Raw genomic sequence first — 26,201 nt, 5'->3', positions numbered from 1 at the left:
CACAGCCAATGAAACGATCAATTTATTGCAAACCAAATTTCCCGAGCGCATAATTTCGCGAAATTCAGCTGTTAAGTGGCCAGCCAGATCGTGTGATTTAACACCACTGGATTATTTTTTGTGGGGCTATGTTAAAGACAGAGTCTATACGGAGCCAATCGAATCGATTGCAGCCTTAAAACTCAAAATCCGTGATGTCATTAACGAAATAGACCCTCCATTTTGCCAAAAAGTGTCGTGTCAGCGTGGTCGTGGTGGACATTTGCCAGATATCATTTTTCATTCATAATTGCTAAACTTTTCTCTTTGTAATACAATAAAAATTTAAATTACTTATGTCAGTTTAGGACTTTCATTCTAAATATTAAAGATAAGACATTTTATACATTTTGTAATTTATTTCCTCATAATAAAGTATGTTTAATGCTACCAGAACAAGGTTGCCAATGCACCATGGTATATTAAAAATAAAAGTATCCACAAGGATCTTAATGAGGATACAGCCCTAAATACGGCGAAACGGTTTGCCTTAGCTCACTTAAACAGGATACATAGCCATGTGAATGCTGAGGCAATTAACTTATTGATACAACAGGAATAAAACGCCTAATAAGAACTTTAATGTTAAAAAAACCTAGTGTAGAGAATATAAGTGCAAGTGCGGTATCTCGGACACACGAACATAATGTCTAATCATTATAGAACACTAAAGCCGGTTGCAGACCGAAAACTAAGCTATGCCAAGGCTAAACTAAGCTATGCCAAGCAAGCTAGGCTAAGCTAAGCTAGAAATAAATAACGTGCACACCAACAGCTAAGCCAAAGCTCAGTCAGTGTGGCGAAGGATGTGCAAATGGTGTGCGGGGTAGCGGGAGGGGCTTAGCTTAACTCGTGTAGCTGCGCATCGGCATACACAACTAAATTAGCTTCGCATATTTTAGTTAGCTCACATAGCTTAGTTCGCATAGTTTGCGGTCTGCACACAAGTATGGAAAACTGGTTCAGCTATGCGAGCTAAGCTAAACTAACTTAGCTTAGCTCTTGGTCTGCAACCCGTATAAGACTGTTGATGAACATTACCTTAGTTTAAACTATTTATTAGTATTGTAGAAAATTAAGTTAACATAATATTACTTATTAGCCATAATTATTGTATAGGCTAGATTGTTATTCATGTAAAGTCGCACTCTTTTTTGTGATAAAGTGATTTAAAAAAAATCCTCATAAATAAAGTATTTTTAATGCTACCTTTAACAAACAATTTTTTTTTATCTCATTCGAACTAATAGAAATTTGATAATGCATTATCTAACTTTAGGGTTAAAGCGTAAGATCCTTGTTGGATTTCAGGGCTGTCACATAATTATTTAATCAATTATATTTGAGACAAAATATTATTATGTCAAACCAAGATTATAGTTTGTTTTTAAATTATTAATTTACGTTAAATTATTACAAATAGAAGAATTAAAAAATATAATCAACTATATGGTGCAGCAGGCGGCGTTATCGTTATTCTTTCAAAAAATAGATTTGTTAAGAAGTCCAAGAGTGCGAAACTTATAAAACAAATGATAATTAATCTAATATTAATAATGACAACTAATAACAAACAAAAAAATATAAATATTAGGTAATCACAAGTCATCATTTTATATATGTATATTTAAAATGTTAATCACTGAATAATTAAATTCTTACTTTTTTATAATTAAATAAGCGTTAAAAATTATAATTATTAAATTAATTATTATAAATGTTAAGTTGGTTTGTGTACGCTTCAAAAACTCGAAAAGTTCTGCACTGATCGAGCTGAAATTTTAGCACGATATATAATCCGCATCAAGAATTGTTTGTATCTATTTTTTTTTTTGCAAAATTAAACTTTTATATAAGTTGTGTTCTTCGTTTTGTTTCTCATTTCTCAACCACTCAATCAAAATGTGCCACTGCGCAGCGTGGCGGGGTACAGCTAGTATGACATAAAAATGTTTACTATTTATTAGCCACATAATATATATTCATAATTTTGAAATGGTTATCTTTTATATCTTCAATAATTGTCTAACACTTACAAAAAGTTAGTTATTTTAACTATGGTTTAGTTAAATTTTCACAAATCAATACAAATGTTTCATAGAACAACCAGATATTTATTTTAAAAAAATACGCTTTTAATTACGTAACGGACTAACTAGTCGTAGTAGTAGTAGTAGTTATTTGTGGATACTCCCATACCTCTCACGTGTCAACATCATCTCTCAATTGGCACAGCCCTTACAGTACCACGCATGTCAAATGTCATTTCTTTGGCGCCATATTTTGGGACAGATAATAGTTTAATGTGTTCTATTAATAGATAACCCCTAAAGTTTTTCATTATTCAATGTAAACTTAGTCTGGCGTATATTTGTGTATGTTTTTTATCCTGATAATATATATATATATATATATAAATTATATGTATATATTTGTGAAGAATGGAAAGTTTTAAACTCAAAATAACTCTAATTAAATAAGTAGACATGTACAGTTATGAACGTCAACACAAAAGATGACTGACGCAAATCAATCCCAAGGATTAGGATCATTTAAATAATCGTCAAATTTATAAAAAGCTTTATTGGTTAATCTAAGTCTATTAAAATATCATTATTACTGACAATAAACTCTAAAAAGCATAACTTACTTTAAATTTGCTCACTTTAACGGATTTATTTCGGTAAATTTTGGCAGACTAGCCGACCACGATGGCTCTAAAGCCCTCGTAAAGTCAAAGTCAAAATCATTAATTCATTTAGGTAACACAATGTACACTTATGAACGTCAATAAAAAAGTACATATTAAATGCTAAATGCTTCTAATTTTACATTTACTGCCAGATCTCAAATCAAGGGCGCAGAACGGACAAGAACTGGCAATAAACTCTCCGACACTCTTTTTAATCGCCAAGTTTTTTGGTTTACACAATGTTTGTAAGGAGCTGCAACCATTACACCATGTTCCACATGACATCTTAAGTAATTAATAGTTAATTGACTGAAGATATAGGAAAATCTATAGTAACATAATATCCGGAAGAAAACATAGTATGTGGAGCGTGGAGATATCTTTAAACAAATGGTTCATGACGGTCTCATGTAGTTTGTTCTAGAAAGAAATCGAGGACGATAAATATGGATATAATAGCCATAGACCCGATTGGTACCCAAAAAGGTATCCAAAGCGATTGGGATCCCAAAATCGAAACTTTTTCCCTAATTTTGTGAAACACTAAAGTTTATTTATTTACTAGCTGCCCCCGGGAACTACGTTTCTCCTTAATGTGATTTTACTTAGCCTACCTTTTTAGTACATACCAACATGGAACATTTTCCTATGAAAAATGAAAAAATGAAAATGAAAAAAAATGAAAAAAATATTTATTCAATCACTTACAATGATAACAACATGTGGCTGGAGCCTCCATTTAAGTATGTATAATATACTTGTGTTTGGAGTATCCGCTCTTCCTAGGTACACTTAATTAGGTATGTAAGTTTAGACAAAAGGGAATAATATTACAAAAACAAAACAATATTTATACAAGTTAAAAGATGCATCGTGTATGAGTGATAAATTGAGGGGTGTTCGTTGTATTCAGTTAAGTGTATGTTGATGTGTGAGAGTGTAAGTGTGTGTGAGTGAGTGTGTATGAGGTATGTGTGTATATGTCTGTATCATATGTTTGAGTGTGTGTGTTCTTTTAGAGTGTAAGATAAAAGTAGACTTTAGAATAGTAATTCTTAGATAATAGATTCAACTTCTTCATAGGTTTGAGTTTTTAACCAACAATTTATAGTTATTTTACATTTATATTTATTCATATTATATAGATTTAATTCCTTGTTTAATTTATTATATAAGTTAGCAGACTGGTAGCAGTACTGTCTATGAGCATATTTAGTTTTAAAAGTTGGTAAAGGTGCCACATTATGCCTTCTACGTCTGTTCAAAATACTAGGATCATATCCAATATGTCGATGGGTTCTAAGAGTAGTTTGCAGTACATACAACTTACGTACTGACAGAAGATCGCTAACCGCATATAACATTTCCGTAGGGAATCTGTATGGCTTAAAATGGATAACTTTGAGTAGTGACCTTTGTGCTCTCTCCAGTTCCAGGAATTTTGTTTTAATGGCACCACCCCAGGCCGGAATGCAGTATATTAATATTGACTGCGCAAGAGCAGTATAAATTTGTTTTAGGAGGGCCGAGTCAGCTACGTGTCTTAGATTTTTAAATAACCATATGAGTTTTCTTACTCTAGCCATAACTAGCTCTATATGATCGCGCCATGATAGGCGTTGGTCTACCATAGTACCCAGGTATCTTACGCAGTTTTGCCGCTTAATAAAATCGCATGAGCATATTATAGAATGAGGTGAGCCACAAGTATGTATTTGAATGTTGAGGTGGTTGAGAGGAGTTATAATTGGAGAAGCATACATAGTTAGTTTTAGAGGTATTGAGGGTCAAAAGGTTATCGCTGAGCCACTTAGCTATTCTTGCAAGGCCCTTTTGGGAATTATTTTTAACAGCCTCCCAGGTGTCAGCTACAAAAACGACAGCAGTGTCGTCAGCATAAGTGAACATTGTTCCCTCTTCTATATCCATGTTACATAAATTATTAATATATACAAGGAATAGAGTGGGCCCCAATACACTTCCTTGCGGAACTCCGAAGGTGATTTCACATTGTTCACTTTGGTGTTTTCCTATTTTTACACTCTGTTTTCGATTGCATAAATAGTCTTTGAATAATTTCAAGGGAATTCCTCTTATGCCTATTTTCTCCAACTTGTCGATAAGGTCTGTAATTGATACTGAGTCAAATGCCTTTTTCATATCCAAAAACACTGCAGCACATTTTTTGTTTTTATCCACAGCATTAGTAATAAGCGATGTGAGATCCAACACGGCATCTTCTGTCGATAAATCCCGTCTAAAGCCATATTGACTTGGGGAGAGGATATTAAATGTATTAAGGTAGTTCATTAAACGTTTATTAATTATTTTCTCCAGTATTTTGGCAATAGGTGGTAAAACAGAAATAGGCCTGTAATTGCTTATATCCGTTTTATCATCTCCTTTGTACACTGGGGTAACTACAGCGATTTTCAGTGCATCTGGAAAGACACCTTGAGCAAAGCATAGATTGATCAAATGAACAATAATAGGGACAATTATATCAGCAGTTAGCTTTAAGAATTGGGTAGGAATGCCATCCCAGCCTGGAGCACTATTTGATTTTAACCCCATCAGGACATTAAGAACCTCATCATTGTCAGTATCTCTTAATACAAATGAAGTTAAGTGAGGATAATTCGAAGTAGTTTTGTCAGAACAATTGTATGCGGGTTGTTGTGCAAGGATACCTTCTGCTAGTGATTTGCCAACTTGGGTAAAATATTGATTACAATGATCTATAGACTCTTGTGCTGTTTCTTTACAGTGGAGCAGTTCGTAATTGTCGCTTTTATTTTTATTCCGATTTGTAATATTGTTGACAGTTTGCCATAATTTTTTTGAGTTGTTTTTATTTAGAATTAGTTGCTGTTTATTATAATTTCTTTTTAGGTTTCTGATTAATTTATTACAATAATTTCGATATCTACGGTAAGTTATTTTTAAAATTTCATTATCAGGGTCTAATTTTAGCTTTTTCTGCATGTTATTCCTATTTCTGACACATCGTAGAATGCCCAAAGTCATCCATGGCTTAACTACACGATATTTGCATGTAATGATCTTAGTGACTGTATGTAAATCTAAGGTTTGTCTTATTTTACTTAGTAAGAGCTCTATAATCATGTTGGGGTTGTTTAATGAAGTTAAGTCAGCCACCAATGTGCTATCTCTTAGAGTAGCTATCGCCTTATCGTAATCAATGAATGTTTTTGTCTTAGTGGAAGCACCTGACTTTGGTATATTGGAGAGTCTTAAGAATATGGTGGAGTGATCAGTGACAGAAGTATTTATTACATTTATATTTGCGGAATGTTTATTTTTGTCTAGTCTCAGCATAAAGTGATCCAGACAATTACCATACCGTGTAGGTAGTACATGGCCAGGTAGCAAGCCGTGCATAGCCAGCATGTTTAAATAGTAAAGCCGGTTATTACGCTCCTGCTGCGGAGCATCATTTCTGTCAATCAGGTTAATGTTAATATCCCCGGTTATAATTAAATTAATACAATTTTTCAAAGATGTTAAATGTCGGTCTAATGAGTCCGTGAAGGGCTCGGAATTAGTATGTGAAGGGGACCGGTATATTCCTAGCACGGTAACTCCACAAAATAAAATTTGGAGGCAGGATGCATGTGTTAGAATAATTTCTTTGACATTGACACTGTGTTTTCTAGAAACATAGATAACAACACCATCACATTGGTTTATATGGTTTGTAGTCGAATAAGAAGTGTAGTTCTCCATTTGGGGTATTGGTTTATCACTATCTATTCTACATTCAGTTAAAATTATCAAATCTGCTTCAAAATTAAGCTGGGCAAGGGTGAGTTGGAAATCATCTAACTTGCTGTATACCGACACAATATTCTGAGAAATTATTTTTAAATCATTTTTATGAAATTTAGGGGATTGGTTACATATGTCATGAACATCACATAAGCTAGAATTAGCCACCTCACTATTGTCAATTTCTGTTATCAATGAGATTACGTTATCCATAAGTGGATGGAATTTTAAATAAACCATTCATTTTATTAGCTTGTTGGTTATGAAGTGTGTTAAATAGTCTACTTATTATGAAAGTATCGCGTACTGATAATGTGTGAATATGTTTGGAGAAGGTGTGTGTGTAGTAGTGTAGGGCCGAATCCAAGCCTTTGTTAATAAAGTATTTATGTGTCTTGGTAGTAGTAATGAGTAATGTGTGTACAATCGGGAACAAAATTTGATAAAAGAATAACATAAGATATTTTACTATGTAGTTAAAAAGATGTGGTTTGGGTGTTATTGGGGCAATATGTAAAACTAGTATGAAATAACATAATATGGTAAAACAAAAATATAAAATGGGCCGAGCAAGCAAAGACAGAGAGAGATAACAAGGTTCAAGAATTAAGTCTAGTCATTGCTCTCCTAGTAGTTTTTGGACGATTGCTTCATTATTTATAGTGATAATGGGTGAATTTTCAGATTTTCTGACGTAGACACGGCCATAGGAAGTCCAGCAAAACTTATAAGATTTTGATCTCATTAGATCTCTAGCAAGGAAGTACAGCCGAGCCCTGGAGGCGGTCAGCTGTTCTGCTACGTAGACAGGGATATTTTCTTGACCTTGTGATTTTAATCCTAGGTGTTTAGCTCGTAATTTATCCTTGTTCTTCAAGTTGTATGTTTTACAGGCCTGTAGAAACTTCATTTTTAATAAGGTAGTGCTTAATTCAACTATTATAGGGGAACTAGCATTTCCCTCCCTCTTAAATCTTATCCTATACTCAGAGACTGTTCGGTTTTCTGGAATGAAAACTTTTTAGGGTTTTCTGAGAATTTTTCTCAGTTCAGAGTTCAAGTTATAAGATATTAACTAACAAATAAAAAATAAACATTTAGGGCTTTGAAAGATAGTAGCCGACTCTCAGACTTTTTATGCATATTCAGTAATATGCATAAAAAATTTCATAAGAATCGGTCGAGCCGTTTCGGAGGAGTATGGGAACGAACATTGTGACACGAGAATTTTATATATTAGATTAAAGTAGTCATCAAAATTAATAGAATCTCCTTAGAGTGTATGGTTTATCGATTTCCACTTGCGTCGCTTGGTCTGCCTTGCGATTCTGTAACTTACTTTTCGAACTCACACAGCGGTTTTAAACAATAAACTATAAGGAGGGACCTGATCAGAATGCCAAATCATAAAATGACTGCTTTACGACTGATTTGAGCGCGACCGTCGCTGCGTAAACCGCTGTGTGAGTTCGAAAAGTGAGTTACAGAATCGCAAGGCTGCTGGCTAATGGGGGTTTCTCGACAGCGCTCCCAAAGTTGTTCATACGATAGCCAGAATACGGCGAAGACAGTGCTTGACGAAGTCTTGGCGTCGTTGCGAGATGACATCTTAGGCCAACACTTAATAAAGCTTTATTGTTTTTTTAATTAGGAATTTATATTACAGGCAATGTTCCAATACGAGTATGAAAAGCGTGCGTCGACTACACGTGAGACGCCCGTTCGGTCGCACGAGTACTACGCGCGCCGGCCTTTGCCCCCCAGACCGGAATGCGACTCTTTGCCTGCTAAAACTAGTGTAAGATTTGATTATTTATACGAAGTAAGTCTTTTGAAGTGAAATTTCTTTAGGCGCATGAGGGTACAATTTTTACGGAACGTCACGAAGATGCGCAACGTTTTTGTCGAGAGTGAGAATGTGAAATACCTTAAAGAAATTCTATTTTTAATATTAAAATTTCATAAAGAGAATAATTTATGAAATATTAGTATTTTATATTTTATGCAAAATAATTTATTGAAATCTCAAATGACGAATTGTGAATTAAAATGCCACGTGTTTTTATTGAAGACATAAATTTTAAAAATTAAATTTATTATTTATATTAATTTTCGACACTTTTAGTATTTTAATGACAATTAAATTCCTAACATATCTTCCTTTTTCCTCCCTTTTAGTCTCGGAAATTTTTAGATTTGTATAAATAAGAACAAGACTTAAAAATTAGTTTACCAAAGAAGTTTCACTTCTGACATGTGTACTTTGTACGGACGCACTTTTTTATTTTTTATATTATAGAAGGGCAGGAGGCTCACCTGATGTTAAGTGAAACCGCCGCCCATGGACACTCTCAATGCCAGAGGGCTCACGAGTGCGTAGCCGAAGAACCTCAAGTGGAAATGGGTTCGGAAATGGTGCAACTGGTTTCACATAGTGATGATGAGGAGCACAAATGCCTTAACGCTCAGTTGTGGAACGGTGGAAATCCAGGTGGTCCAAGATGGATCGTTTCATAATAATTTGTCAATCTAATACGCAAGTAGCCTCCTGTGCCTGACACACGCCGTCGACTTTTTGGGTCTAAGGCAAGCCGGTTTACTCACGATGTTTTCCTTCACCGTTCGAGCGAATGTTAACTGCGCAAATAGAAAGTGCATTGGTGCACGGGGATCGAACCTGCGACTTCAGCGCTCTGAAATATGGAACTTTTTACATATTTCCATACACTAATAATAATAATAATAATAATTTTTGACAAAAGGGTTGTGACAAAATTCATATATCGCTAGTCCCCACACTAGGGAGTCCCTGTGTTGTTGGTTACTAGATAACAATTATTCCGTGGCACATGGTACATGTTTAAAACAGTTAAAAAAAAGCAAATTTAGTGTTTTATAAGACGTATGAGTGTGTGAGTGCGTGAATGGGTGTGTATGCACATGTATTATGATCGTGCGCTGTATCTGTGTTAGTTTTTGGCATCTCAGTCAGTCATACGTAGTAAAGCCTCTGTATATTCAAACTCAAACTCAAAATATCTTTATTCATGTAGGTAAACAAGTACACTTATGAATTGTCAAGTTAAATTAATTGTACCAGTTCGCAAGTCAAGGGCGTAGAGCGGGTAAGAAGAACTGGCAAGAAACTTTCCGCCACTCTTTTTAATCGCCAAGTATTGTCATACAAATTGTTTGAACTGGAGCAAATCAATCACAAGGATTAGGATCATTTAAGTATTCCTCAAATTTATAAAAAGCTTTATTGATTAATTTCCGTTTAACGAGGGCTTTGAATTTATTTAGATCTAGATCCAATTTGGCTAGCGACTATATTACAAATCCTCTGTTATTAATTTGTCCATCAAAACAACGATGGATTTTTTTTTAACAAACGGGAAACACCGTACAATACGACTTTCTCTAGCAAATTATATGTTTTACGACGCAGGAAGCAATTTGCAAGTACGACAGGCTATTATGCACTACTGTTTTCCCACGCTTAGAAATTTTCAGTTAAATAAAATGGAATATGGGAAAATTGTTTGCGTTTTCATGCTTATGAGCATTTTGAGGTTAATTTGTACGACAAAGATTACATTTTCAATAAAAACTAGGGTTTATTTTTGTCCAAAAAATGTGCTGACAACAATTCATTATAATGTGTAAGATTTAGGAACCCTTTTAAGTAAAAAAATACCTGTCCCAGCTCTTCCATAACAAACTTAACTGTAAATTTCATAATATATATAAATATATATACACAATTTAATAGATAACATTTTTATTTTTTCATTATTTTTGTTTTTCAAACTGTTTTCACGTACAGTTCGACATGTATATTTTAGAAATGTCCGGTCTATTTAATGGTGAATTTTTTTTCTAAATTTCCCTCCCCGTCATCATCTCATCTCGATGACCTTTTCTGAGCGTTTCATAAGGCAGTTTTTACCGCGCACCAGCACTAAACCAGCTGCCCACTGTAGTAATTCCGAACCAATTCACCTAAGGGTCCTTCGAGAAATGAGCGTACCAATTCTGAAAAAGCGACGCACTTGCGAGCCCTCTGGCATTGAGAGTGTCCATGGGCGGTCACTTAACATCAGGTGAGCCTCCAGTTTGACTCCTGTTCTATAAATAAATAATAGTTAAAAAAAACTAAAAAACACGCTTTTAGAGCACATCAAACTAAAAAGTGAAAAATAATTCCTAATTTAGGCTGAAAATGGTAATGAACAAAAATACTGGTTTATTGTGAAAAAGCGTGGGTTGCCCGATAGACGAAAAATATGGCCAGAGCTATTTTTTATTTTTTTCGGATTATTGCATTGTCATCGATCTTTGACAGGTGCGCAAAGTTTGAATTAAATCTGTCCGTTAAAAGTGGGTCAAAATCGAGTCCGAAGGAGTCGGTTACATACATACATACAGGTGAAGCTTATATAAAGCGTGTAAAAAAATATGGAGGAGGAGTAAGGAGGAGCCAGCCCAAGAGCAAGAGTTTAAACTTTATAAGTGAACTGTTGCTTGTGCAGTTAAATTTTGAACATATCATTGCAGGTGCCGCTGAAAGTGTGGATTATTGCCGGTGCATCATGCTTTGCTGTGTGCGCGATTCTTGTGCTTGCTACTGTTGTGATCACGCGGTGGGGTACCACCGAGACTTATACCACTAGAGAGATTTATGAAGCACCCGTATGTACTATGTTACAGTTTTTTAAGGTTAAATAACAGTGTTGGCCTAGTGGCTTCATTGGGCTCATGCCTGAGGTCGTAGGTTTGATTCCCGGCTGTGCACCAATGGTCTTTCTTTTTATGTGCGCATTTAAAGTACTGATGAAAACATTGTGAGAAAACCGGCTTGCTTTATACCCAAAAAGTTGGCGGCGTGTGTCATCAGGTTGATCCCCTATTTGCCTATAAGATTGACAAATGATCATGAAACAGATACATAAATCTTAGGTCCAGAACTAAAAACGTTCTAGAGCCACTGGCTTCTTTCAGCTTAATAAATACTAAAAGTTCATACAATAAACTAACGACAATAATCATAAACGAATTATACGTATAATCAAAAGACAACGTTTTGTTACGTTTTTTCAAATTAAATGTAGCACAACATGCGATTGCAGTTTTAGGTTAAAATTTGTGCGATTACAGTTAATTTTTTACTGCTTGTGACATGACATGTCATTCTTAACCTTGGCTTCAGCATGCCACTCTTATGGGATGCTCTTACTTGTTATAAATCACAACCCATTTTAATCTTTGTTAATTGGTTTATTCTTCACAAACAGTAATTAATTTATATTCACATAGAAACGCTCAAGGGAAAAAACATGAATATCGCTCGTCTTAATAGTCTGTTCTGAGTGACGTCCGCTTTCTTCTTTCTTAGTGTCCTATCTATGTTAACACGTACATCAAAATCTTATAGAAAATATTACACAAAAGAGTATGTAAATTTTAGTGCGTATCTACGATTCGCCACACCCTCATCCCTGAGTACGTTCGAACCCCGTCTGCACCAATGGACTTGAAGGCTTTTAACACTCGTTCGTATGAAGGAAAACATCGTGAGGAAACCGGCATGTCTTAGACATAAAAAATCAACAGTGTCAGGCTAAGAAGGCTGATTATCTATTAGATAAAACAACCTTAAAGCTTGTAGCTCTACTGGTTTTTAAGCAACGTGGCTAATTCAAATTAGAAATATAAGGGATGCAACGGGCGGCCTTATCGCTGCAGTGCAGAATCCTTAATCTAAAGTAATACAAAAAAAAATATATATAATAATTTAGGTAGCACAATGTACACTTATGAACGTGAATAAAGAAATACATATAAAATTCCAAATGCGTCTAATTTTACATTCACTGCCAGTTCTCAAATCAAGGGCGTTGAACGGACGAGAAGAACTGGCAATGAACTCTCCGCCACTCTTTTGTTCCACGCTATACGACACAATAATGCGGTATTCATTTCAGGAACCAATATATTTCCCCCACCCACAATCCACGGAATCAACAGACGAAATACAATATCCTATATTGGAAAAACTATCGATATTCAAAAATATTGTCGCAAATCGGAAACCCGATCTAGCATCCAAACCACAAATCCACCCGCTACACGACACAACTTTACACCACGCGGAGAAGAAAATTGAAAAGAAAGACAAACCCAAAGCTATACCAGAATTCAAACCAACACTACCAGACATATTCACCAACAAACATATAAAGCTCTCCGACGGGTACATAGACTTAACATATGAAGATTACTACAATGACGAAAATCTATACGACGATTACATGCAAAGCAATACAATGACAAGTTACTTGATAGAAAAAGTTCAAGAATTGTATGAATGGATAAATTCTGATCCCACATTTGTTAAGAAGGAAAACAGTAATTTCGGTGAGATATTGAAAGCCCTAAATGACAGTTTAATTGAGGGAAATGTCACGATTGTGATGAAGAAGCTGAGGGATGTTTACTTCGGTGATAATTATACGGTGGTGAATAGTGGGAAGCCGATTTTGAAGAATAGCACCAGCTTGCTCTCGTTTGGGATTTTGACGTTGGATGTTATGTTGTTGCATAACATACAGCTGATGGCTTGGGAGAATCAGGTGAGATTCTAGATTTGGACATTTTAATTTCAGAATTGTCGTTCTTTTTATATTGCCGTGATAATGTGGTTTATTTGCAAAGTGGTACATTCAGATTAATCTATATATATAAAAATGAAACCCGTTTTCCGTTGTCACGACATAACATGAAAACGGCTTAACCGATTTGTCTGATTTTTTTTATAATATTCCTTGAAGTACGAGGATGGTTCTTACGGTACAGAGAAAAATTAAGAAAATTGAGTGAAAAAGTCTAAAAACAACACTTTTCTATATTCCCAAACAAAATATTCGTAATAATACTTAAAGTCAATTTGAACTTTAATACCATATCATAAAGTTCAAATGTTAGTGGAGGCGTCCCGGGAAGGTAAATTTTTTTTTTGACATAATATATTTGTTGTCTTATCAACTTTCTTTTTTTTATCTACCGGTGTCCCGAATAGAAGAATAAGTATTTAAAAAAAATAAAGAATCGACTGTTAGGCGGTACGATGTTCGCCAGGCCAGCTAGTTATTTATAAAAATTGTCATATATTAAAACGGACCTTCTTTAATAAAAGAAAAAAAAGTGGTATCTCTTCGTATTAAAATTCGAAAAAATCTACATCCTGTATCATCATATCCACTAGATTGGTATTGATGAGTCCTTGCGTTAGACATACTATTAATAGTTGTTTATTGAGTTTATCGAAGATAATATTAAGTTATACGATATAACATTTTTTCAAATCATAACTTTTTGTTTACTTCGGACCTCACTGTGAAAAAAATATACTCTACCGAAAAGTGACCCTGTATTACAAGTTTTGGCGCATTTAATAGGGATTCTGAAAAGGTATTACACATGGCCATGAGTCGCTCTGTACCAATCAGTAGCAATCTAGTGGATATTATGAAAAAGATACACGATGTAGATTTATTCGAATTATAATAAGAATTAGTGAAAAAAGACAATCTACTATATAAAAATAAGTCGGGTTTTCCTTCCTGACGCTATAACTCCAGAACGCACGAACCGATTTCCACGGTTTTGCATTCGTTGGAAAGGTCTCGGGCTCCGTGAGGTTTATAGCAAAGAAAATTCAGGAAAAATTTCAACGGAAAAGCGGGATCACCAAACGAAATATTACATAAAACGAAGCCATCTGGTGGCGAAACGGAGTTCGCCGAGTTTGCTAGTTTTCTTATAAAAACACAAAATAAATTATAACTCTGCAGGGGTTGAGTTTAGAGACCTCCCGTAGAACAATTGCAGCTGATGACCTCATCTATCCCCTATTTGCGTTTGATCCACGACTTTTTGGCCACCCTGTATAGAACTTGAATGAGTTCATGGTTTTCAGGAAGGATCCCGTAACAAAATGCTCAAGGATCCAGATGTGTTCGCTTTTAACGCACTGTTCATGGAACCTAGTAAGGTGGAGGCGAAACGGAACGAAGTGCTGCATTATTATGAAAATAGGTGAGTGAACTATTACTATACTCTGATTTTTAATTCCGTAGAATTCTGACATTTCATAAGTGTTGCTACTAAAATAGTTCTTTAGTAGCAACACTACTACTACACCGATAAAGGGACAAGTTTGACCCATTTGAGGGCAATAAAAATTAATTAATTATATTTACTCAAGTGAATACAAAAAAAACAAATATTTCAATATCACGAACAATATATAGAATTTACTATAATTACTTTATTTTATTCTTTACCTGGCAGGACTGCCTAATTCCAGGTTTCGTAAACCTTTAAAAAAAATGTTATCTTTACTTGTGCGTTTTTTAAGTAAAACCACTTTTAATTTGGAGCACGGCACTTCATAAAATGGGTACATTAACTAATAAATAAAATGTATGTGTAGTATGTACAGACTCAGATATTCAGATTCGTATTGAAATTGAAAAATGGGCCCGGCGAAAAAGGTTTGCCATCACAGACATGTCAAAATATGATAGCTGTCAGAATTCTACGGAATTAAAAATCAGAGTATAACTAAGACTTAACGGAAATAAAATGATTTAGCGATTCTTATTTCTATAACTTCGGTTCCACCTTTTGCAAATTATATTTGGTTAATACACTTCATTGAGCAGTGTTGGCTTAGTGGTTTTACCGTGAGACTCTCATGGAGACGTACATTCGATCCCCAATGAACCAATGGACTTACTGTATATGTGTGCATTTAACATTCACTCGAACGGTGAAGGAAAATATCGTGAGGAAACCGGCTTGCCTTAGACCCAAAAAGTCGGTGTGTGTCAGGCACAGCAGGCTGATCGGCTTCTTGTCTATTAGATTTACATGATCATAGTACAGATACAGAAATCTGAGGCCCAGACCTAAAAACTTGCGAGCCTTCTGGCAATGTGAGTATCCATGGGTATCACTTAAAATCAAGTAGGCTCACTTGATGTTAAGTGCCTGCCTGTTCGTCGCAAATCGAACCGAATCGAATCGAATCGTCGTGTTACAATTAAAAAAAAACTCTTTTTCAACACCAACTGTCAGTTTCACTTGATTAACATGTGACAATGTTGTTCTAGTAAACGCCAAAACGCACGTCAAGACTCTGATGATGAGAAGAATTTACTCGAAAACGTGTTGGAGATCGGAATGAGTACCGCCAGGGCCGCCATACATTTGGGACGGGCGTATAAAAATACAAAGTAAGCGCAAAGTCTTTTTAGACCAGTGCCGATAATTTTTGAAACCAAAAAAAATTACAGTAGGATGAAACCCATTAGAAAAGCAGGGGAATATGATCAAAATTAAAGGAAAAATAAATTACGGTCGATCTGAGGTCGGGAAGGGTAGGGGGGGGAGTTTTAAGGGTAAAAAACGGTTTACCTCGATTTCCGGCAAAACTAAAAGTCCTATCGAAGAAAGTTAAATGGCAAAGTTGTAGGTAATAAAAAGATCTAAAACTTTTGTGTTCACACATTTTTCACATAACCTCAAAATTGGTGTGAAAAATTCAAAAAACCAAGTTTTTGGTTTTTTATTTTTATCTTTTACAAAAATTTATTTTTTTAGACGAAATTTGGTGAAAACTTACCTTATTATGTCCCAAATATACTGTAATTTATTTGATTAAAAATATTTATTTTTTCACCTTATTTTGAATTAATATCGAAAAAACACCCTAATTTTCAATCGAAAATTCTGACGTCAAAATTTCAGCTTTTTTCAATAAGTTGGTGTGTTTTCAGTTTGTTGAAATCTCTACTTTCCTATGGTAAAAAAATATATATATATTACCATAGAAAATCTTCTCAGAAAATGCAAAACATCGTATGCAGTAACGCCCAGAACCGTCATACCCTTCCCTACTTCTCTATGAATCTTCTTTAAATTATAATTAGATGCCTATTTATTACTATTTTAAGATAACTTATATATACCTGAGTGACCTAAAAAAAAAGTTTAGCCTTTAGATGGGCTAAAATTTTCGTATTTCATAGAGAAGTAAGGAAGGGGATGACAGGTCTGGGCGTTACTGCATACGATTTTTTGCGTTTTCTGAGAAGATTTACTATGGTAATATATATATATTTTTTTACCATAGGAAAGTAGAGATTTCAATGAACTGAAAGCACACCAACTTTTTGAAAAAAGCTGAAATTTTGACGTCAGAATTTTCGATTGAAAATTAGGGTGTTTTTTCGATATTAATTCAAAATAAGGCGAACAAATAAATATTTTTAATCAAATAAATTACAGTGTATTTGGGACATAGAAAGGTAAGTTTTCACCAAATTTCGTTAAAAAAAAAATATTTTTGTTAAAGATAAAAATAAAAAACCAAAAACTTGGTTTTTTGAATTTTTCACATAAATTTTGAGGTTATGTGAAAAATGTGTAAATACAAAAGTTTTAGATCTTTTTATTACCTCCAACTTTGCCATTTAACTTTCTTCGATAGGACTTGTAGTTTTGCCGGAAATCGAGATAAACCGTTTTTTACCCTTAAAACTCCCCCCCCTACCCCTTCCCGACCTCAGATCGACCGTAATTTATTTTTCCTTTCATTTTGATCATATTCCCCTGCCTTTCTAATGGGTTTCATCCTACTGTAATTTTTTTCACTTTTTATTTATTTTGAAGGCTATCTGCACTGGTCTATTTATACAAATGATTTATTTATTTCCGACACACAAATATACAGTATTAACAATTTTCTTAAACTTCATAGTAAAAATAAAAAAATAATAAAAAGAAAATTAAAACAAATTTAAAAAGTTTGGTCCCGGTGGCAGTGTACCTTTAACGCTGGCAACATTTTTTAGCGAATTTCTACTTATTAATTTTTAATAATAATAATTATTATAATAATAATCTTTTTTTTTTTTTTTTACTATAAAGGTTATGAAAATTGTAAAGACTGTATAAATAGAAAATCAAAACAAATTTAAAAAGTTTGATCTCTGTGGCAGTGTAGGTACCTTTAACGCTGGCAGCATTTCCTCGTTGTATTGCGATGCTTATTCGTTGAGCTACGAAAGCACCAGCTCTGGGGTCATCGGTACTATCTACCAGGCGCCAATTTAAATCTTTAGTTAGCGCCTGTGCATTTGAACCCCACGGCCCAAGAATTTCTACTCAAACGGGAACAAAAGTCTTTTACTTAGATAAGGATATTTATATTTTTTAATAATAAGGTACCTAATTTAAACCAACAGCTTGTAATTTTTCCTCAATAAACCGCCAAAGCTTATCTCTAATTTCTATTTTATATTCTCACAGCTAAAGCACAGAGAACACAACAAACGGACTGTTATGTTCTCGTGTATACAAAAGACAATTGACAATTTCATATTGACGTGACAACGTCTAATCAATCGATGCAAGAAAAAGCATGACTTTTTACGTTTTACGTCCCATTACGCTCATTGCACGCTTGCACCGCATATGTCATATCATCTCTCTTTCGTGGAATCATTTCATCAATGTTTTGTTTTAACCATCGTCCGTAAACCGACTTTACAGACAACATTTTTTTTCAGAATGGTGTTAAACCAACTATCAAACCGTGAGGCGGTTGATACCAACATTCAAAATCAAATGTCCCGCAATATCGACGCCAACACGCACGCGCTTAACCATCTACAAACGTCATTTAATGACAGTTCCAGTGTTGCCAGCAGCTATTACACAGATTTGGACTGCGTTTGGCTTTTGTATTGTAAGAATTTAGTTGCTACGTCAAAATTAAATCCACCTTACGGGACTATGGCGAGGATTAATGGGTATGTTTTTTTATATACTATGCATTTCTATATATGTATATGATGAATATGTATAATGTATATGATGAATATGTATAAATAATTATAGGAAGACCAATTAGAGTTTTTTATTTTATAAAAATTCTATAAAACAATTATTTTAATGTAATATTTTATAATTAACATCGAAAACATTCTAACAAAAAAACTTCTTGTAAAAATACAAGTGACAAGCCAAACCTCGCGTCTTTTCCACAGCCTAACAAACTTTTAATATTACAATAAAATAGACATTTACATAACATTTATTACATACGAAAATAAACACACAAAATAACAATACTCAAAGAAAAAATAAAATAAGACATATCAAAAACAATTAAAATTAAAAATTCCCTTTTGCCATTCGGTTCGCTTCAAGTGTGCAATGTGTGTGTGCTGTGGTTGTTATTGGCCCTGGCTCAGCATTATGCTGAGGAGCAAAAAGTTCCACAGCGCTGGTCATTCTGCCCGAGACCTCGTAAGCTAGTTTGCGCCTCAGTAGCAAATAATAATAATATTAAGTAGAAAATAATAATAATAATATTAAAGTTAGCAGTGTGAGTAATGAAAAACGTGTGTAGGGGTGTATAGTAAATAAAATAAAAAAAAAACGTCACTTCTGACCCATGACCAATAATTAACAATATAAAAGAAGTATAATTATTTCTTCAAATATATTGTGTATATCTTCTTCTTATAGTGCCATCTCCTTGCGAAGGTTGGCGATCAGCATGGCTATTTTAATTTTGGATGCCGCGCTTCTAAACAATGACTTGGTGCTTCGTGTATATGTATTAAATAATTAACGTCAAGTAATATTGTGTTTAATGTCAACATTAAGGGTTAAACTGAAACGCTCTTTGTTTCAATGTTAAGGGAAGATTGATATTAAAAAAATACACGAAAGATATCAATGAAATCCTTGGTACCGATACATTGTCTCCTGTTTCACAGTTGCGCTGTGCTGTATTTTGCTCATCTTGTTCCTCCTATGACTACCGAAGGTTGATTAACTAGATTTTTATGGCTTGGTCTCATCAGTTCTTCACTGGCTCTGCGACCCAAATTGTCTTTTGGTCTCCGGAATGAAATTCTTCCAGCGCTGTCCTGTGCGACCTCCCAATTGCCTACCTTCAGCTGCAGCAGGTTCTCTGTCGATCCAGGGGTACCAAAGCCGACCTACTGGTCTCCAACCACAAGGTGCACCAGCCAACCTAGTCGATGGACCTCATATACACCTATAATGTTGAGCTGAACAACCAGCTCTTCTATTTCGGACTCTCCATGACCCGTCCTTGTAGGCCCCAGGATTTTACGCAATATTTTGCGTTCCTCCACCAGTAGCTTCTTCTTCTCGGTTAACGTCCAAGCCTCACAGCTGTACATTAAGACTGGGCCCGATACTATTTAGCAAGGTTTAAGGGTAACAAACTGGAAACTTAGCTTTAAATATTCCATCCGTACCCCAAAATCCATATGTTTTGGACATTGACATACCATTTATTATTAACGAAAAACACACAAAATAATGAGGAGAAAGCCTTAACGTCGATTTTTATCTAAAGATAGATTGATCGGAAAAACAATCCAGATTTTAAAGCAATTCATATTTCAGATTAGCCCTAAGAATGTTAGCCGGTGAATTGGTAGCAGACCGGGCGCTGGACACAATGTTGTATGAAGCACTGACTGGCTGGACGGAGTTGAGGTGTGCTGATATGTTTCCAAAGTATGCATTTATCCTTATATATTACTAGCAGACCGGCCAAGCGTTGCTGTGGCTAAGGTTTTAGTTATATTACATATAACATAGTAGTAAACTATTCAAGGGAAACTGTAAGAGAACACCAGTCATGGGGACCACCATGCTTTATTGGTGGTAATACAATTAAACTGTAGCTTATTTGAAACGTTGGTACTTTCAACACAGCTCCATCTGTTGGAATTGTGACAAATTATGAACAAATATTTTGCAATAAAATAATATTGCGGGTATAAATTGAGATGTAAGCTATCCTATCTTTTAAGATAGATCAAACTACACACGGTGTGCAAATTTGATTGAAATCGGTTCGGTAGTTTAGGAGTCCATAGCGGACAAACAACGTGACACGTGAAATTATGGGAAAACTATAGATGTTTATAGACCTTAGGTTCTTCAAAAAATATTTATCCGCTGGTGAACTACACACGAATCTATACATTTCGACTTCGGTCCTTCGGAAAAATCGTACCAGCCGGCGACCCACTCGCGACCCCTTCGAGTATTTCGACGTAGGTCCTAATAATTAAATTAAAATTTATATTTTTCAGATGCAGCAAATCCAATGCGGCCGGGGTCGTTTTAGATTCGATATTACAGCCGTTGAGAAAAGCTAAAAATTCGACGTAAAATTTAATTAAGTTTTTGTATAAATGGTCTCATTTGCATTTCTTTGCATTCTGCATTTACAACAACCTAGAAAATAATAAAAATTGCATTTTTGTAAAGCATCTTCAACAAACAGTAACTTTTTTTTTTTATTTATGGTCTGAACTTTTTTATCTCAGACCATAAACAATTTTGAGTTACATTTGTTCATCGTTTAAAAACTGTTTAATACAATACTGTATAAATGCATTTATAAAATACTCTTTAACTCATAAAAACCAAATACTCGATACTTTTGTTTCTTTCTTTCAAATTGTGTAAAGTTTAAAGTAAAGTGATTGTTCAATGTGTTTGATTGGTAAGAAGTATTTAAATAAAAAGGTTTGGCTAAGAATAAGTTAAGTTATTTTTAATTTAAGTTCATAAGTTTAACATATAAATTTAATGTCAACAGAAAATAAGAAGTCCACAGAATAAGCCTATGGCTTGTTTATTTTTCTGTCAACTACGGGTTGACAGATAAATGAATACTAATTGTTTTAATCTATCTAAGTTAAGCATATTTTTTATAGATAAATTATATCTTTAGACTAACTCTTGACAATGGATTGTAACATTTTGATATGTGTTCCATTAGGATAACGATACTTATCTGTAATGAAAACTTAATGACTACTTCATCTTTGTATAAGATTATAAACATTTGTTGTTACTTATTTAACTAAGTTCACATCTAATTCTCAGTTTCTAAAGTGAGACTTAGCGAAGTACGACTTCTATTTACGGAAAGAATTTTGACACACGTCAAAATGCTAAGTATGACTTAGAACTGTCAAAATAATTTGACATATAGGAGTCAATTCGACTCTTGTTTGAAAATGTTAAGGTTAACATAGTATTTTCATAAATTCTGAGGCTATTTTAAAATATAACAAAGTATAGTTACAGTAGTGTGTTATAGATTATAACAATCTTCTTTATAGTATGTTTAAGGATAAATTATTTTATTGTAAGACTACTGACCACAGACTTTTTTACTAAGTATAAGAAACTTTTGTGCGTTAAATGGTCCTGTAACAGATTCTGTTGGATTTACAATAAAGCTGTGATGGAAAATGACTCGGTGTACATTTTCAGTAACTCCATGGAGACCTTACGCCGAGTCATTTTAGAAACCTTCCTGTGTTAATTATTTGTTATTATTATTCCTACACAATAATGTATTCATATTGTATATTCCCGGTTGCTTGGCGGACTTCTTCAATACAAAGAGTCCCCTCGTGAGTTGTGCTGCGATATTGCGGGCTACTCGATTGTGAGGAATTTGCATGGATCTGGTTAGCGCAGCGCCTTCTTAAGTTCTCATGTCATTTTCACACGTGTATTATCCTGTTTATAACGTACTAGCGGACCAAATACTTTGTCCTGTACACACATCTTAAATACAAAATTTCAAACTAAAAAAAACATGTAATTGTAAATAATCTGAACTATTCTCGAATCCACTTAAGCTCTCGTCAAATTCGGTCCACCCATTTATTGCATTACGGCTTTGTCGGTAAAGATTCGATCGTCTCGGCATTGTTAATGATAATATCGAAATAAACACATCAACTTCAAAACTTCTAATTGTCAAATTTTCAATCATACTTAACCATAGATAACATTACGTTTAGCTGTCAATAGCTTTTTGTTATATAATTTTTAACAAACGAACGGCTTGACTGATGTTTTGACTTATAAATTTTTAGTTTTTCTGTTTGTTGCGTTTTGTTATACCACGTTTTATGTTACGTCCCGTCTCTTGGTTCTAAGCTACCTCCCCACCAATTTTCAGCCAAATCGGTTCAGCCGTTCTTGAGTTATAAATAGTATAACGAACACGACTTTCTTTTATACCTATAGATTTAAGTATCTGATTGTCCCCATTTTATTAAGAGAGAATAAAATAAGAAACTGTATACCAAGATGGATTCCTCAGAGATCTCCAGTTATTTTAAGTTATAATTACGTACTTAAATTATGATTTCTAGTACCCTCAAATTATAAGATCTAGGCTAGTGCAACATATTTGATTGATACTATTTGGTATTTGTGATAATAAAACATTATTTTAACTTACAAATATCCAGCAAGAGTTTAATAGCGATAGTGAACCAACTTTAATGTTTAAGTATTTGTACCACAAGTTGGGACATAATATCAACTGCATCAAACCGTCGGGATAGATATTGGAGGTTACAGAGTAGTAAGGGAGCGTTCAAGTATTACGTAACGAATTTTGGGAGGGGGGGTCCTTTTGTAAAACGTTACGATGCGTGGCGGGGATTAAATTACGCGTTATTGTTAATATTTTTTTCGACTTACACCACATAATAGTAACTAAAGAGTCACTAGGTGGTCACGAAACGTTTTACTATACTTGGGTACAGTACTGTAGTTGCGTACTGAAAAACGTTACGGCGAGTTACATGGGGGGGGGGTCAATAATCTCCAAAAATTGCGTTACGTAATACTTGAACGCTCCCTAACGCTGATTCTAAAAATATCGCCCCCTTGTGTTTGAGACAAACTCACATCGACGGATGTGATCCACTAACGGTACACGAATTTGTATGGGAATGAAATTTGCTCACTTTTTTGTCGCGTGACCATTTTCATATAAATACGTTTCGCGTTAGTGTGTAACGCCTGCCGAAAAGTGAGTTTCTCTCAACTATTCATCTTTAATGTTAGTCTGTGGTTGACAAAATGTAGTTATTAATGTAATCTTTGTTTGGACTGATTAAAACTAAAGTTTTCCTTTGCGTGGCTTTTATTTGAGAACCTTTGTAAACTAATTTTAAAATTATTCAAATACAGAAGCAACCTTGGTCCTTGAATTATTTTAAAGTATTTAAACTTTTTAATAATTTTTGAACAACCTCTAATGCAAGTGTGTAAAAAATATTATGGACAGTTAAGAAGCAATTTTATTAATTTTTATCCAGTTCGCTCGTAGCTTTATCTATATACAAATTTAATTTGTTCAGAAGCTTGTCAGATACCCCATTAATTTTATTTACAGTGTCATACAACTGCATTACATAATTTTCATCCATTATTATAACGCTTTTTCTAGAAATATCTTGCAATTCATCAATAAATGCTTTTAGAGTATTGGCACTACCGGACAAAAACCCAACATTAAATAGAAGATTGTCTCCGAAGACCTCTTGCGCATTCGACGCCGGCTTAAATTTATACAAAACAATATTTAACGTATCATTAATAGAGGATAACAATTTTAGTTTAAAATCTAACGTATTAAGCGTTCGTAGTCTGTTTGTAATGTTTTCTTCTGTTTCTATGTATTCTGTGGTAGTAACGTTATCTGCGGTTTTATTACCTGTGTTAACTGCCTCCAAAATTTCACTATCGTTGACAGACCGCGTTTTTCGAAACGCCGGACTTATTATTGACTGATCTTTCAGTGAATTTGTGAATTTATCTAAAACGTTTGTCAATTGTGATAAATTATCCGTTAAATTTCTTGTTAAGTGCAAATAAAATATTTTATTGTTAACTAAATCTTCGTAGTTTAAGTTTTTTGTTTCATTTTTTTTGAATAGCTTTTTTATCCATCCGAAAACACGTCTATTTTCAAATTGTGGATCGAATATTTTATGTCTCGCCGAGGCGCGAAAGTTCATTCCCTTTTTATATTCATTTATCGCGTTTATTTCGTCTTCACTGAAATTGTTGCCAAAGAAATGTTGGTTAATACTTCGCTGGTTATAATTTCTATCATAAAAGTTGTCATGTCTTTGATATGCTAGAATCTCTGACAGAAGACCTGTAAAATAAAATAACCTTTAATAAAATTTTTTTAAAACAACTGCAAGGGCTCATTATTTAATTATTAGATTAAAAAAAATTACTGTTTAACTAAAATAAGTGTGTACACTGGTATTACAGATAATATATCAAAAACTGATGAAAATGACTTTTGACATACGAGAGTTGTAGTCCGCGCTAAGGGTAAGATTCTGAAATAAGGGGGCTTAGTCAAGATGCTTTAACTGTAGTATAGGTAGAAAGTGGAAAACTAATTTTGTATTAAAATTTGACGACATGATCTGTAATTTTCATCTTGTCTAAGCCCCAAGGCCAACTGCCATATTATGTCAAACTCCAATACCCTTTTGACGTAGGCGTGTGTCACACTTTGTAAAGATAATATTTTTATGTGCGTTTTCCTTCGCCGTACCAACACGAGTTAATTTCACTGCGTAGTAATTATTAAAATGATAATAAATATTAAGAAATACTTACACATAAGCACTGGCAATATCATGTTTTATTTTGAACTAAGTATCTACTGATTTGAGTTTATAGTGCGTAATTTTAATGTTACATGATTGAAAACAAATTACTACACGGTTTTATAATGAAGTTTTAATTCATTATAATATGTGTGAAGTTTTATCACTTCTATATAATCGACTTCAGATATCTAGGGTATATACCATAAATTTTCATGAGGCGTCAAACTATCGTCCTTAAAGTTTTTAAATATTGTAAAATGAAGTTTTACAATATTCCCCCGACAACGTCTCCCTGTCTGTGAACGCGATAAAAACAAAAACGACCGAACATTATTGTAGGGTTATAACCAAAAGGAAGGTTTAGGTGAAAAATTCGTTATGGTTTTAAACTTTTGAAATATATGACGACTAGCCGTTTCGCGCCCGCTTTGCTGGACGAATTAAAATAAATTTTATGTTTCATTATTTTATTTTATTTTCATATTTTTATTATTCTTCTTTTTAACTTCCCGCTAAGAAAATTGAAATATTTCGAAAATCGAGTTTTTAACAGATGTTGACGTTTAGAGGTTTTAGGAAGCCTCCCCGAATGTTTCCGCGGTAAAGTCCGTATGGATAAATTTTCATAAAAGTAAAACAGCAATAAAAAAATGAAGGAACGTTGGAATTTAATAAATAAATAGCCATAAACCATCTAGGAAAAATTTCGTTCATGTCGATACGATCAGTGGTTTAGGCGTGATTGAGCGTCAAACGAAGACCATTTTCATTATATTATATATATACATTATTGTCAAAGAGAAAGTTGCAAATAAAATCCCCAAATACACGAAATGTAATATAATAATAATAATGTAGATAATTACCATAGATATTGGAGCATTGAATAATTTAAATTGGCAACTTTAAAGTGCACGAAAATGAGATATATATACTTCTTTCCTCTTTTCTTATTTAGGAAATGAATCGTATTACAGATACCTACCGGCAAACTTCTTGAGCATTAAACAAGAGAGTGTGGGAAAGTTTGCGCATCGTACACATACAAACACACACACGAGGACACGAATGTCAACTGATTAATGATTTACCAATCACGCGAT

At 34.0% G+C, this 26,201-nt stretch overlaps 1 protein-coding gene across 3 annotated transcripts in view; it reads left to right on the top strand.

Annotated features, from left to right (window-relative positions):
* LOC125061403 overlaps nt 1-21,980 on the top strand; it is a 30,295-nt gene extending 8,315 nt beyond the window's left edge. The window contains exons 2-9 of one of the 3 annotated variants that reach the window (XM_047666846.1): nt 8,187-8,318; nt 11,078-11,212; nt 12,505-13,152; nt 14,499-14,617; nt 15,697-15,819; nt 18,157-18,399; nt 20,036-20,149; nt 20,734-21,980. In XM_047666846.1, the coding sequence (XP_047522802.1) occupies nt 8,187-8,318; nt 11,078-11,212; nt 12,505-13,152; nt 14,499-14,617; nt 15,697-15,819; nt 18,157-18,399; nt 20,036-20,149; nt 20,734-20,812 (1,593 nt within the window). In that variant the 3' untranslated portion in view covers nt 20,813-21,980. The remainder of the gene's footprint in view (nt 1-8,186; nt 8,319-11,077; nt 11,213-12,504; nt 13,153-14,498; nt 14,618-15,696; nt 15,820-18,156; nt 18,400-20,035; nt 20,150-20,733) is intronic. The other 2 variants (XM_047666848.1, XM_047666847.1) reach the window with 2 other exon arrangements.
* The last annotated feature ends 4,221 nt before the right edge of the window (nt 21,981-26,201 follow it).

The sequence above is a fragment of the Pieris napi genome, chromosome 23 (assembly GCF_905475465.1).
Source record: "Pieris napi chromosome 23, ilPieNapi1.2, whole genome shotgun sequence".
Lineage (NCBI taxonomy): Eukaryota > Metazoa > Arthropoda > Insecta > Lepidoptera > Pieridae > Pieris > Pieris napi.
The sequence above is the reverse complement of the archived record's forward strand: the minus strand, read 5'-3'. Positions and strand labels throughout refer to the sequence as shown.